General features: G+C 39.7%; 1 protein-coding gene across 2 annotated transcripts; it reads left to right on the top strand.

Moving 5' to 3' along the window:
• The first annotated feature begins 500 nt into the window (after positions 1 to 500).
• On the top strand, positions 501 to 13580 carry COPS8 (COP9 signalosome subunit 8). 2 transcript variants are annotated; one of them, XM_058533279.1, is made up of 8 exons: positions 502 to 646; positions 1686 to 1756; positions 2902 to 2950; positions 4349 to 4481; positions 8612 to 8719; positions 10730 to 10792; positions 11766 to 11813; positions 12540 to 13580. In XM_058533279.1, the coding sequence occupies exons 1-8, from the start codon at positions 569 to 571 to the stop codon at positions 12617 to 12619; spliced, it is 630 nt and encodes a 209-aa protein (XP_058389262.1). In that variant the 5' UTR covers positions 502 to 568; the 3' UTR covers positions 12620 to 13580. The 2 variants fall into 2 exon arrangements, with proteins under 2 accessions (XP_058389263.1, XP_058389262.1); XM_058533280.1 differs by lacking the exons at positions 11766 to 11813; positions 12540 to 13580 and adding an exon at positions 11331 to 11758 and having other exon boundaries at positions 501 to 646.
• The last annotated feature ends 827 nt before the right edge of the window (positions 13581 to 14407 follow it).

Consider the following 14407-nt stretch of genomic DNA (forward strand, 5'->3'; position numbering starts at 1 on the left):
AGAGATCATTTTGGCTGCTGTTGCTGTGTAGGGAGTAGCCTGCAGGGAGGCAGGCGTGGAAGTCAGCAGAGCACGGAAGTTCAGCAGTGTCAGTGGTCCAGCGAGCGCAGCTTCACCGGACGTGGGGTCTGCAGGAGAGGAGCCCCGCGCGCAAGGACGGTGTGCCCTTCACTGAGACGGGAAGGGCTGCTGAAGGGGCGGGTTTGGGGGAGAAACAAAAGCTAGGTTTTGAGCCTTTAAGTGTGCCTGTGTATCAAGCCTCAAAGTGGAGACATCTAATAGTCCGCAAATATGCACAAATCCCCTCCCACCCTGAGTTCGGGCCCGCGCTTAAAGCAGCTTCCCGCGAGGCTTGGCCAGTCCTCCAGAGCACCGAGAGTGCGGGCCGGAGCGGCGGCGTCCCCGCCCGGCCGCAGTGACGTCCATCGATGCGCCGGAACCGACGGCGCGCCTGCGCCTGGCTCGCGGCGGCGTAGGCGGCTTTGTACGTCATCGCGGGCGCGACGCCCCGAGGGACGGTGAGGTATCTGGGTCTTGAGAAGGTGCAGCGGCAGAACCGGCCGGGAAGATGCCAGTGGCAGTGATGGCGGAAAGTGCCTTTAGTTTCAAAAAGTTGCTGGATCAGTGCGAGAACCAGGAGCTCGAGGTAGCCATTCGCGTGGCGCTGGGAGAAACTGCGGGGTCGCAGGCGGCCCCGGGCGGCGCCAGTCTCCAGGGTAACGGGGCCTGTGGCCCGCAGGCCTTGGGGCGGGCGCCTGGCGGCGCGGGAGCCCGGCGTGTGGAGCCCGGGATGCTGCAGCCTGCTCCGAAGGCTGGGGATCCAGGCCCGGCCTCCGCGACCTCGCTGGGAGCTTGTTATGTGTCTTCATCTAGTGAGCCCGAAAACCTCATGCGTCTTTGCTCCTGACATCCTCCAATATGCTTCCGTAATAATTGGTCTAGACATCTTAACTTCTCGTTGTGGGGGAATGTGGCTTTTATCAAAGACATTTGTGCAGTCACACACACAGACCAAAGAAGATGTGACCACTCTAACCTTTTATTAACCCAGAAAGCCCTTCTTAGTCTCATAGTGTTATCATGTAAGCTTGCCGTATTGTCTACAGCAAGACAGGTGAAAGTTGTATCATCATGCACTTATTAACGTTAGTGTTTTCCTTAAAAAGGCACTTAAAAAGCATTTATAACGTTAGTATAAAAAGTTAATTGACTAAAGGAGACAGCAGCCGCAAGTAGCAACTCACTGATAGACACTTAGATGTTTTTTGAATGAGGAGACAAATGTTCTGATGCTCTGATGTTTTTCTGTTGATCACTCATTTACTTAGATATTCCACGTATTTGATCTAATGGGCAGGGTCATAATGCTTTAGGAATCTGTTGGGAATATTTGTTTCTTGTAGGTGATACTAAGACTGTTTAAATGAGAGTTTGAGAACTGGGTAAGGGATCCCATTTAAATATTCTTGTGAGGATAAAGATGCAGGGGCCTAGAGGGAGATAAATCACAGCTGAGGACAGATTTAAACTTGAAACTCTGGTTTTTAGTGTTTGATACTTCTACATCTATTACAGTAAGTACTATAAAATATGCTTACTTTTTAGATTGGTGTTAATAAAATGCTTTTTTAAAAATAAAAATATAGGAATAGTGAGGTTTTTCTGTTTCATTTTTGGCCTTTTAGGCTCCTGGAGGAATTGCAACACCCCCAGTGTATGGTCAGCTTCTAGCTTTATATCTGCTCCATAATGACATGTAAGTACCTCCTACCTAAAGCTAAGAGCAGCAGCTTCCTCAAGGTTATATAGAAATTATTCTTGCATTGAAGTAGCGTCGCTGAAACATAGGCACAAGGAGCTATATCTTTTATTATAATAGTCAGTATACCTGTTTCCTTATTGAGTCATGACTTAAGAAACTATGACTAGGCTAAGTTATTTTAAAATACACTTGTTTACATATACCTTCTAAAAAACATTCCAATTTGTTATGAGAAACAACAGTGTCAATAAATTCCTTTAATTCTTTTGACTTTTTCTTTTCTGTATTTTTATAAAACTCTCTTATGACCTCTGTTTACTTAACTTCACGTGTAATCAGTAGACCAAGAGAAACTGAAAGGGAAGATTGAGAAAGCTAAGAGGAGTTCGTTACCAACATGTATGAGATTTCTTAAAAGCTTTTGTTTTTTAATTATTCCTGATTGGTGTTGGTTGAAGAGAGGTCAGAAAGCATAAGTGTGCAAAAGGAGTCCCTTGTAGTTGTAGGGCCCATCAATGATTACTGCTAAATTTTGTTTTAAATTCTAAACTTTTTCATTTCATATCTTTTTAAAAAACGAAACAGATTTTTATTACACATATATCATATAAATTACCTGTTTTGTTTTTTTGTAATCCCGTCGTCATATGTTTGATGTAGTTCAAGCTTCCAGACTCTTAAAAACTGCCTTGAAGTTTTGGTGGCTCTCTACCCACTGGTAGGAGGAGGGGTCATGATAAGGATAAAAGCATTGCGTAGCAGTCGTATTGTCAAGGAATGCCAGAGCTCTGAAAGTGTGTACATTTGCTCATTACATATATGAATAAATTATTTAGGCAGGCAGTTCTGTTTAAGTCTGTGTTTTTAGTGTACTGTTGCCTTAATTTAAGATCTGGATCATTAATAAAAATTCACTAAATGGCAAAATGTTACTTTGGTAAAAATATTTCGTGTCTTTTTGTTTGGAAATCTGCTCTTACTTCCCCTAAACAAATTGATATACAACTAAATTTCACTCTGTATTATATAGAGTATTTTAAAGTATACTTCTGTGTGTTTGCATTGGGATCTAGAATTTAAGCATTTACCCTGGTGATTTTTTTTAATTGCTTATTCTTTCTTGGGGGGATGTAAATTAGGAATAATGCAAGATATCTTTGGAAAAGAATACCACCTGCTATAAAATCTGTAAGTGTTCTTTCGATATATTTTACTACTTAATATAGTAATGACGTTCATTTAAATGGCAACTTCTTAAAAGTTTTTTTTTTTTTTTTAATCCATGTGGTTCACAGAAATAGTTATTAAACTGGTATTAAAGTTTAAGAATAGATCTACAGGGGGCTGGCCCCATGGCCTGGTGGTTAAGTTTGGCACAGCACGCTCCACTTCAGTGCCCTGGGTTCAGGTCCTGGGCTCGGACCTACACCTCTTGTTGGTGGCCGTGCTGTGGCGGCAACCCACATGCAAAGTAGAGGAAGATTGGCACAGATGATAGCTCAGGGCGAATCTTTCTCAGCAAAAAAAAAAAAAAGAAATACATCTACAAATCCTTCTAATCAATTGGTTTTGCTTTGGATGGTATAGAAATCTGTGTTCAGCTCCTATGGGTCAGATTTCTTAAGATTTCTTTTACCAGGTCACTTCTTGACCTGGTAAATAACTGAGGCAGTTTAGATAAACGTTTGGTTTTTGTTTTGTTTTTTTAACTGATTTTTGCAGTTTCCTAGAGTGGTGTTTATTGCAAAACTGGTATTGTTTATAAGAATATTCTAAAAATGATGATTATTCACAGTATTATAAATTTTGCTAATGAGGATTTCAGATTTCTTATTTTGGGTGGGAGATTAGATGAAATAACCTTTTAAAAGTTTCTTCCAAAGTGAAGTAAAGTTTTAATTTCAAGTGATTCACTATGTCTAGCATAAAGGTGAAGTGAATATGTTAAGCATTCACAGGATATTACCAAGAGTTCACCCAAATTCTTTTGTTCATTATTGATTTTCAGCAGCAGATCAGATTAGTATTCTTACTCTCCTTTCCTTTCCCAGACATTCTGTTAAGTAAGATTGGAATGTTCCTCCAGCTTCACTGGCTTAAAATAAAGAACTATAAATTATACCCCTAGTTTCAGTGATGTTAGTGGGAACTCTGTTCTTAGAGAGGCTACAATGTATGACATCTTAGATTGGCAGTCTGTATTGTTAGCCATTTTGCTATTATTTTTGTCCTAAAAATATGTATATATATTTATGTACATGTATATATGAATATGTTCTGTATGTTGAATATATGTATATATGAAATGTAAATACATCTTTAAAAAACAACGTTTAAGATAATTAATTCCTACACTTAATTCTGAAATATTTTTGGACTACTTAATTTCCTATCACTATAAGAATTCATATAAAACATAAAAATAAATTTTAAATTACTGTTTACATCATTTAAAAACCTTTTTGATAGTGATTGCGCTGAAAAGTAATTATACCTTTTAAAAGAAATATTGAATTATGTTTTAAGATACAATTGTTGGTAGATCTGCAGAGTGAATATCCTCAAAGGCAATCATATTTATTGCAGGCAAATTCTGAACTTGGAGGAATTTGGTCTGTGGGACAGAGAATCTGGCAGAGAGACTTCCCGGGGATCTATACAACAATCAGCGCTTACCAGTGGTCTGAGACAGTCCAGCCCATCATGGAAGCACTTAGAGGTAGTGTTTCTTTGTGGTGGAGAATTAAATTAGGCTAGACCTGTTCCGTCAGTGCTGCAGTGTTGGAGTAAGTCAATGATGTGTTTAAAAAAATAGATATTTTCTGCTGGGTGAATGGGGAAGTTTTCTCAGTTCTTTTTTAGATTTGCTATAATCATGCTTCTTCGTTTCATGTTACTTGAGATTATATTGGCAGCTAGGGACCTCACTGTCTCTTAATTTAATTCTGTATTGAAATTGCTCTTGTCAGTAAATGGGTATTTTGCTCCTAAAATGAAATAAAGTCACTCCAATAAGGTCCAGATATGGGTTGGTGAAGATTTTAAACCCCACGTATATGAAAGTACAGACTGTACTCTAGATTCTGTCAACCTCAGGCTTTGATAGGGGTTGTCTTCAGCTTCTGGATTTATAACTAATAGATTCTAATACACAGATGCTCAAACTTTTTGTAATTGCTTTGAAAGATTACAAGCCTGGTGCACCATAGCACTGATCCCACAATAAAACTCGGTCCTGCCTCTCTCTTTCCATTTTCCCACCTCCAACATTTGCTGCCAGTCTTCCTGGTTAACTCTTTTATAAATTCATACAGTGATCCCTTTTTATGTTGTTATACCCTTATTTCTTATTGTTACCTTGTTTGTATAGTTAATACCTGCCCTCACTGTCTGCCTTCCGCTCTGGAGGAGTCAGTGAGCAGGAATTTTTGAATAACTGCTCATCAGTCTGGCAAGGGATATCAGCTTTTCAGGGGAACAGAAGGTAAAGCTTGCTTCCGAGGTATATCTAATTCTCTTGGAATGATAAAACTGTATCAATATAAAACAGAGCAATGTAAGCAACAAAACAGGAGGCACTTACTTAAAATACGAAGGAAATGAGCTGGAGTACAGGGCCAGCAGCTAGGTGGGAAGGGAGGGGTGTGGAATAAGGTTACACAGGTACACTAGGGGCAATTTTGGATATTTGCACAGGAAATAGCCTTAACCGCTTTGAGTAAGGCCCGAGCAGTTAGTGTAGTAATGTACTTTGGTAGTTTCTAGTTCAGTCTTACGAGTGTCTTGTGAGGGCACAGGCCATGTGTCTTTTCCCAGCCTTATATATAGTAGGTTCTTTGGCAGGACTAGGGCTCGGGTCTCCTGACTCCTTCAGCAAATGTCCCCTTGTGTCCCTTTGGTGGGTATAGTTGTATTCCTTCCTGGTGGATTCTCTGGTAGATTAAGAACTCCTTTGAAAGCAGTCCACTAGGCCCCTGAAAGGCTGTATATCATGACATGTGGGAGTTTGGACTATAGGGCCAGACTTCTGGAGTTCAAATCTTGGTTCTGACTTACTAGGAGTGAGCCCTGTGTGCTCACTTTGTTTTCCTCATTTGTAAAATGGGATTATAACCAGTACTCTCCTCAGATTTTTAGAAATGAATTAATATGTATAACACTTATTGTGTTCTAAAGCACTTTTCTTTTCACCTACAATATTTATGACTATCCTGAGAATTCTGCAAATCCCCAGATTCATAAATGGTACTATATTTTCCTCCATAAAATGCAGCCTCGTGAGGGTAGTCTCATAACAGATTGAATTACTGCTAAATTTAATATTTTGTTTTTTAATGTATTATAAACTTCTATTTTCTGGTTAAGAACAATCACTTTCTTAGATCTCTCCCATTCTGTTCTGAATTAGTCATAGTCCTATTAGAAAATTGAAAATGCCCTAATGAAGAGAGGCTAGTGAAAGAACTATTTTCAGAGGAAACCCACAGGGACCGGTGAAGCCCCCAGGTACTAGCCGTCGACAGTGGCCATTCTCACCCCAGACCCAGAGGCACAAAGTGAGGGACAGCTTTACTGGAGGCACAAAGAAGGGGCTGCCGCACAGAAGCTGTAGATGGAGAGTATCAGCCAGAGCAGGGCAGGGAGCGGGGAAGAAATACATTCCCTGACCTGCAGAACCCCATTCCCTAAGCGGGGGCCACAGGCGTGGTGCCAGCCTCCCTGGAATGGAAGGGCAGAGGTGGGTTGGAAAGGACGGGACAGCCAGCTCATCTTCCCTTCCGTCTCCAGTGCTGGCAGTTGGCAGTTCCTGATAGGTAATAGGCACTTTTAAGTATTTTTTAACAGAGTGAGCCTTCTATTAGGGTCTCCCCAAGACTTTGTCCCATGATGAATTGCCACAGTCATTAGGTGCTGGCTCAATTTATTCCACCTTCCAGCATGTCATTCTAATGAATGTCCTCGTGAGGTTACAAATTTCACAGATCTTGAGAGTCACGGAGTGACTGGTTAGAATGTAGATGTTAGATTCATTCATGCCGAGTGGTCAAAAGCAGCCTGCGTGTTACAGCCTCTGACTGATGCTGTGGAACACTTGGCCTGTATTTGTGCTTCCTCTGCCAGTCTACTTCTGCTTCCCCTGTATGTTTCTCTTCGGTTTCCCAGTTATGCCCCTTTCTGTTTCTCTTCTCTCCATTCTGTTTTTCTCTTCCATTCACATTCCATTCTTCTTCTGTTCCCCATCTTTTTCCTCTCAACTCTGAAAATCTGACCAGAGTGCTTGAACTAAAGTAAATGTTTTTAAAATGTAGTGGGCTTACCAAATGAATATCGTTTTTGGTATACACTTGTATTTTCCTTTTCCATTGTTGCTCTCGGTTCTTTTCTGCTGAATGTCTGTAGCCTTCAATAGAAGAAGTTCTTTTATCTCTAAGATGTTTTAAAAGTCTGATTTAAGGTTATTTGCTGAGAGGTTGGTAGTAAGAAGGAAGGAATTGACTGTAAAAACATGGGAAAAGGAGAAAGTCGCCTAAGACATTTGGGTCCTGGTGATGCCATCAACAAGCTTGTATTCAGCATGTACCTCATTAGAGATGCTACGCACGTCAGGGGATATAAAGATGTAAAAGACAACCGTCCTGTAGAGATGTTTGGGATATTGAGATGATATGAGTGGGAAGGGGATGGAGCAGCGTATGCCATAGGTGGTAAAAGATTGCTTGTTAAATAAACAGTGTGAACAATACTATGGATTCAGAGAAGGGCAGAGTCTGCAGTGAATTTTAGTGCTGCAGGAAGAGTTTATAAACAGACCTAGGAATAGTAGAGAGCAGGGAGGAGGGCGTTTCAGGCCACACAACAGCATTAACCCAAAGCCTGGAGATGAAAAGGTATAAGACATGTCTGAGACCCTGGGGGATAGTTTGGAGCAAAGGATGTCTGGGGAGGTTGGCATAGTGGCTAGGCAGTGTCCCAGGAATGGAGAGCGGATTTTCAGTATGTTACGGGGCTGTCTTTTACATCTGCACTTGCCTATTAAATGTGACAAGTAAAATCCAGAATATTTCCTAAGCATGTAGACAGCCAGGCAGAGGAGCCCTTGAGTTACTGAAACAGCAGTGGACAGGAAAACAGGCTAGCCAGGCTCCACTTCCTCCCATTGGATTGTTGTCTCTGCCTCATTCTTCTGATTACTGAATGTGGAAATTTAAGCCTGGGGACGTCCCACGTGTCATCTCTAGGAAGGAGGTTTCTTGCTCGAGTTGTTTGCAGCCACTTTGTGTTAGGCTCAGTCATTCAGGCTTCACCTTAGGACTTGAATCTGAGTGAAGTCAAGAGATGAGAGCCAGCTTGAAAGTTAGGAAGGGTGCTCTAGTTATAAGGTTTGTTCTGCAGCTCCCAGGTGTGATCCTGTATCAGAGGCCCTCCTGAGAAAGGACAGCTAATGATGGAATTAGGTAATTTCTGCTCCATTGATTCCAGTGTTTGTAAGTAGAATAAAAGAGAAATTTAAAAATCTGCCTCCCAAATACATAATAATATATTTAAATGAAATTTTCTTAGGGTTTGAGTCTTGTGTATATTAACTTTTTTCCATCTTTGTCATTTTCATTGTCATCTGAGAGATTTTTTTGTCTAAGAGGAAGCATAAGAAATGCATTTGTTTTTTCAGCAATATTTGAGCACCTCTTACATGCTAGGCACATGTATCTGTATAAGTACAGAAATCTTTGAGTTAATCTAGTCTTTCTTATAAAATTTGGACAAGGACAATAGTGTAATTTAATTGTGTGTTTTAAAAATGTCAGCTCTTTAGGTTTACTGTCTGCCAATCCTCCCCTCCCACAATAGACGCAACAAGGAGACGAGCCTTCGCCCTGGTCTCTCAAGCCTATACCTCGATCGTCGCCGATGACTTTGCAGCCTTTGTTGGACTTCCTGTGGAAGAGGCTGTGAAAGGTATCTTTGGCTTACTTCTTTTCAAGGAAAATGGAAGTGTAAATTTTAGGTCCACAATCTCTTATCTGAAACCACTGGAACAGGATGTGGTCTTGAAATTTAGGTTGTGTTTATTTTTTAGAAAGGTGATATGAAACATACATTGCACAACACCCCCAGCAGGGTGCCGGACACCAGGCCGCCTATAATCGAGCACGTATGTGCATATCCACACTCTTGGTGTGGGGAACGATCAGAAATAGACTCATAGTGGTTTACATCAGGTTTTCCCACCAAACCAGTTAAAGACAAAATTTTTTGGTTTGTAGAGCTTTTTGGACTTCTGATTGTGGATTTCTATTTACTTTTAAAGCACTTTTTTCCAAAGATAGGCACCAAAGATATACTAACACAGATAAAGATATCTTAACACAGGAGCTTTGCAAAGAAATACTTTACCGTTTCTGTGAACTTACAATTTGGCTGTGTCTCTGAGTGGTACCCTTGCTGCATATGATTATTCTAGCTCTTTCCTTACTGGAACCTCTTTAGTGTTCCTGTAGTCATTTCTTGTCATGGTTCCCATGGCTTGACCCCTAAATATTTTCTACTTTTATCTCTAAGACCTTTGATCAACACCCAAACCCTGTTAAATGGTGGTGAGCTCTTCCAAGTTGATGCCCAGGAAGGAAAAGTTGGAGCTGCTGTTGACTAATAGTGGGAGAGAAGAGGAAGGTGGTGAGAACAGAGTTACTGAAAGAAAAGGGTACAAAATAAAGCATTTGATAACATCTGACATCGGGGCCCCAGGTTACATCCTGGTTCTTACAAGTGGTAGAAAGTGACATGCAAGAAAATGAAGCATGTGCCATTTATTTGCTTTTAACTATGCTAAGTGGGTAACATTATATTTGTAATTTTGAGCTTAAACTTTGTAACTTCTTTAAATTATTTCTATTCTCTGAAAACCAACATGTTGATAATTTTTTTTTTTTTTTAAGAAAATAACTCTTAACTGATCTCACTGCTCACATTTAGAAATCCTTATTCCACCCATACTTGGTAATGGCAGTCTCATCCCAGTATCCCTTTTCAGCCCATTTTTTTCTTCGCTGTTTTTACCAGTAACCTAGGTGCTTGCACCACACTCTTACCCACAGGTTTCCAGATGTGCTTTTGCACTTTCATTTCTCAGATGATGCCCAGACTCATCCCTGCCCTGCTGGATTGCTATAGACTATTGCAGGCACCTGTGGCGTTTTTTTTTACGATGATTGATGTTTGGGATTCTCCAACCAAAATATGCGCTCCATTGAGCACCACATCTTATTTTAAGAATTTCCAAGGCCTATCACAATTCTAGACACACATAGGGCGGGTTAATGAAAGTTCTTATAGTAAATCATACTGTTACTTACTCATACAAGTATTTGTTTTGACTAGTCTCTTGAAATTGATCCATAATTTATTATCTAATAAATAAGATACCCCAGAGCCCATACTCTTAACTGACTGCCTGGGTATGAATCTTGGTACCCCCACCTGCCTACCCCCCGTGCCAGCTGTGTGATCTAGGACAAGTCACTAGAATTCTCTGAACTTCATTTTCCACATCTGTTAAATTGTGGCCATGTGTCCCACTTCATAGAGTTGTTGTGACGCTTGCATAAAATGATCCCTCTAAAAGCACCTAGCACGGTACCCACTGGTCATCCTTCTGTGTATGTGAGCTGTTGTTTTTATCGTCGCCATCATCTTTGTTATTACTGGTAGAATGATTACAGAAGGTACCATGTAAGTTTTCCTTACGTCTGTTTTTAATATTGATCAGGTTACTACCATAGTATATTCAAGTTATATGAAAATGCAGTCTGTGGTATACCTTTCTAGTAAAAATACACATTGCAGGTTAGACTACATGTGTCAGATCTCCCATACAAGTAATGTCATTGACAGATTGTGGATCTTCTAAATGAAAATTGTGGAAGTTTTTTGGTTATTTGTTCTTTTGTGTCAAATACACATTTTTAGGTATATTAGAACAAGGATGGCAAGCCGACTCCACGACAAGAATGGTTATGCCCAAAAAGCCAGGTAGGTGGAGCTCTTCGTCCCTTTGTGCAGCGTTGAGCTCTTCTTAAGACTGCTTCAGTTTTTCCGGCATTGAATTTGAAAAATTTGAGATAAAAATCTAAACTAACAAAATGAAAGTAACACAGATGTTAAATATAGATACAGAATGATAGACACTTAGGGTAGAAAAGATCTTAAATGTCACCTAGTTTTATCTTAATTTTGAAAATGTATTTCCTATATAAAAAATTATTTTATATGGGTGTTTCATAATCCTTAATACAACTTAATTTTTACTAAGTATTAATCGTCCATCCTTTTATTTATGGGGCCATTTCTAACTGCTTATCCTTTATATCTAAACTATTGCCTTTTTAAAAAAATATTTTAAATACTCAGATACATTTTCTCCTTGTACTGATAGACTGTTCTAAACGAGACTTTCAATGGCCGTAACTTTCACAAAATTAAGCTCTCTGGTCTTTTAAGGCCTTAAATGGTTTTCCCTGTCCTCGTCATCGCGTCATGAATTCCCATCCCTGAGTCTTCCCCTTTTAAGTGAGCCGTGCTGATTCCTGCTTGGTGGTTTCTCTCCGTCCTGCTTACCGGGAGTGTCCTTTTCTGCCAGGTCTGTAGAGCCAGGCTTAATGCCCACTTGCATAAACCCTTCTGATCTACTTCAACCCAAAATTCCTTTCACCTGCTCTGAATTCGTATTGTTAGACATTGTTGACCCCACGGTAGGGTGTTACACAAATCTCAGTGTGCTCAGCTCTGAGAGGGCACAGGAGTGGTAAGACATGGATAGTTCTAGCCCATCTGGATGGTGAGAGAAGACCATTGAAGTAAAAAGACTAATGTAAAAAATAGAGCGTAATTGTTATCCCTGTTTGAGAAATAAATGACCACAAATGCCATTGCATTAAAAATGACATGTTGTACATGAAAGTTCTTTACAGTGACTTCTCTTAATTGGGCTGTAAATTTTATGTAGTTGCAGGGGCCCTGGATGTTTCCTTTAACAGGTTTATTCCCTTATCAGGTAAGTAGTTTCATATGCTCATTGAAAAGATGTTTGATTGTTCTTCATTTCTTGTTGTGGTGTTTCTTAGCTCTAACCTTGTAAACAAAGAGATTAAATTCTGTACTTGGTATTTATGATACTACATCTGATTACAAGAGGGAGCGTGTGGGTTCCCCTCTGTAGCTTCCCTGAGGCAGTGGTGCCCTCTGGCAGGGCCAGAGGGCCTCCTCAGTGTTGTTTGGGGAGCCGTGGTAGAGCTTGTCACAGCACCTACTCAGAAGGCACCCCCATGCTGGCATGTGGTCGCTTCTCAATGCTAGAACTAACTCTTTGACGATGGAGTTCTCTGTGTTTTTGTGTTCACTGACAACTTAATACTCTCTTCGAGCAGTGCCCAGCATGTGGTAATTATTCATTGAATTAAATATCACATGGGTAGGCGTCTTTCCAAGAAGAGCTGTATTCTCTTAAAGGAGATGTTGCCTGTTAATTAAAAGTGTTTTTAACTGTCACATGGAAAACTTTGAATAACAAAGCCAAATGTCTTTACTCCCAGTTTAGGAAAACTACTCATAAAAGTTGAAACTTCTTGGCTTGTTTTTCAAAAAAGTCCAAAATCACAGCAAATCTAAGAAAGTTTCCTTATTGTTAAAATTAAAAACATTGGGGGGGTGTGGGTGGCAGGACCAAAGCTTTGTTACACTGGTGTCTAACTTTGAGTATGTTTCTCTCTTTAACATACAGAGCCTGCCCCAGTTCCACCAATCCCCAATGAACAGCAGTTAGCCAGACTGACCGATTATGTGGCTTTCCTCGAAAACTGATTGGTTATACTGAGTTCAAGATCCACCTTCAGAATCCTCTATACTGACAAATACAAAAATGTAAAATTTTTATTTTCAATTTATCGGATGGATTAAGCACCTCAGCATTCCTTACTGAGCATGTGATAAAATGCCTATATAATATAAAGTATATTATATATATTTTGTCCTTAAATATTATGCTGAATAGTTGTGGACACAATTCTCATTTTGTAATATTCGACAATTTGGATGGAGCCTGTCAGTATTATGCAGTCAGTCAGTTTATATTTCCTAGTGACTCATAAAATAGAGCTCTGCTGCTTCGTGTAGAACCATGGTTGTCAGTTGGTTTTTCCTGCCCCAAGACCCAGCACACTGCCATCTGCACCATTGATCCACAGTTGTAGGGATTCATTTGGGGTTTGAGGAGGACTGTCCTCAGGCAGCACCTGAATTGCTGGGGGTTCTGATTCTTCCTCTTTGGAGAATATGCTCTCTGTTCTCCTCACCTCCTGAGAATCACTAATACAGAATGCTGAAATATAGCTGAGGAACGAAAGACAAGGTCTTTAATAAGCCATTGTGTTAACTATAGGTTTTTTTCCAATAGTGTGAGTACATCCATTGCTGGCAGTGGAGGGCTTGCCATGAAAATGCGACTCATTTAAGACATTCATGAGGAGTGTTAAGTTGTAATGTTTCCTTTCAGAAGAAGGGAAATTAAGTGTGGAATGCGTTGTGTTGGGAAGGAAGCTGTTAAGAATAGAGAGACGCTTGGTACAGCTGTCCTGCAGCCTGTTGGTTGCTTGTTTTTATCCCTTGGTTCAGGTTCCGCATTTTGGAGAAACACTGAACAAGACTCTCATTTTTTGTGTGACAGCCCTCTGATTATTTGAAGTTTATTGTATCTTCAAGTTAAAGCACCCTGTAGTTCATTTATTCTACATTTGTTCAATAAATATTTAATTGAATTCTCCAACTGTTTCATCTAAGGTAGTTTGTAGAAATTTCACTATCCTGGTCTTTCTGTGGATACATTCTAGTTGGTCTTTGTCTCTCTCAAAATACTAATTTCTTAATTAAATAGAAGTGACCTATGTAATAGTAATTACATGATTCATGTTTTAACTCATTTTACTGACTATATCAGATATTGTTAAGATTTATGGAGATACCTTTTAAATTAACATTTTATTTAACCCTGATAGAATTACGTCATATTGTTAAAACTCCTTGTTTTACAATTGAGGAAATGGAAATTCGAGAAGTCAGGATCAATAGCTAGAAAGTGATAATGCCAGTTTTTGGACTTCTGGGTATTAAGTACAAATTGTATCCATGGGCCTTATTTTTAATAGAGTGGAATCAACTCAAGTGTTCATTAATAGGGATTAGTTGAATAAATAATAGTATACAGTGTAGTGCCATGTGGCTGTAGAATGCATACATACATGAATGAATGAATGAACATCTATATACTAAAACCAAGTGATCCCAGGGTGAAAACATTTGAGGGTAAGAAAGGGTGAGTGGATACAAAGGTGCAGACATACATGTTTGCTTCTATTTCCAAAAACAATTGAAGGATAAACCAAAAAGTAGTAAAAATGGTTCTCTAAAGGGGAAGAGGAGGACAGTGAACTAAGTAGAGAAGAAATAATTATTTCTAGTGACTCAAGCACCGTATTTTGATTCTATATTGTCAATGGGATATATACTAAGGACAAAAATTTGAGACTGCTCAATACAGTTTCATGGTTAATTTCAAAAAACTATCTTGATATCATCCCTGTTATTAAAAGTGTA

This window comes from Diceros bicornis, chromosome 37, assembly GCF_020826845.1.
Source record: "Diceros bicornis minor isolate mBicDic1 chromosome 37, mDicBic1.mat.cur, whole genome shotgun sequence".
NCBI classification, from domain to species: Eukaryota; Metazoa; Chordata; class Mammalia; order Perissodactyla; family Rhinocerotidae; genus Diceros; species Diceros bicornis.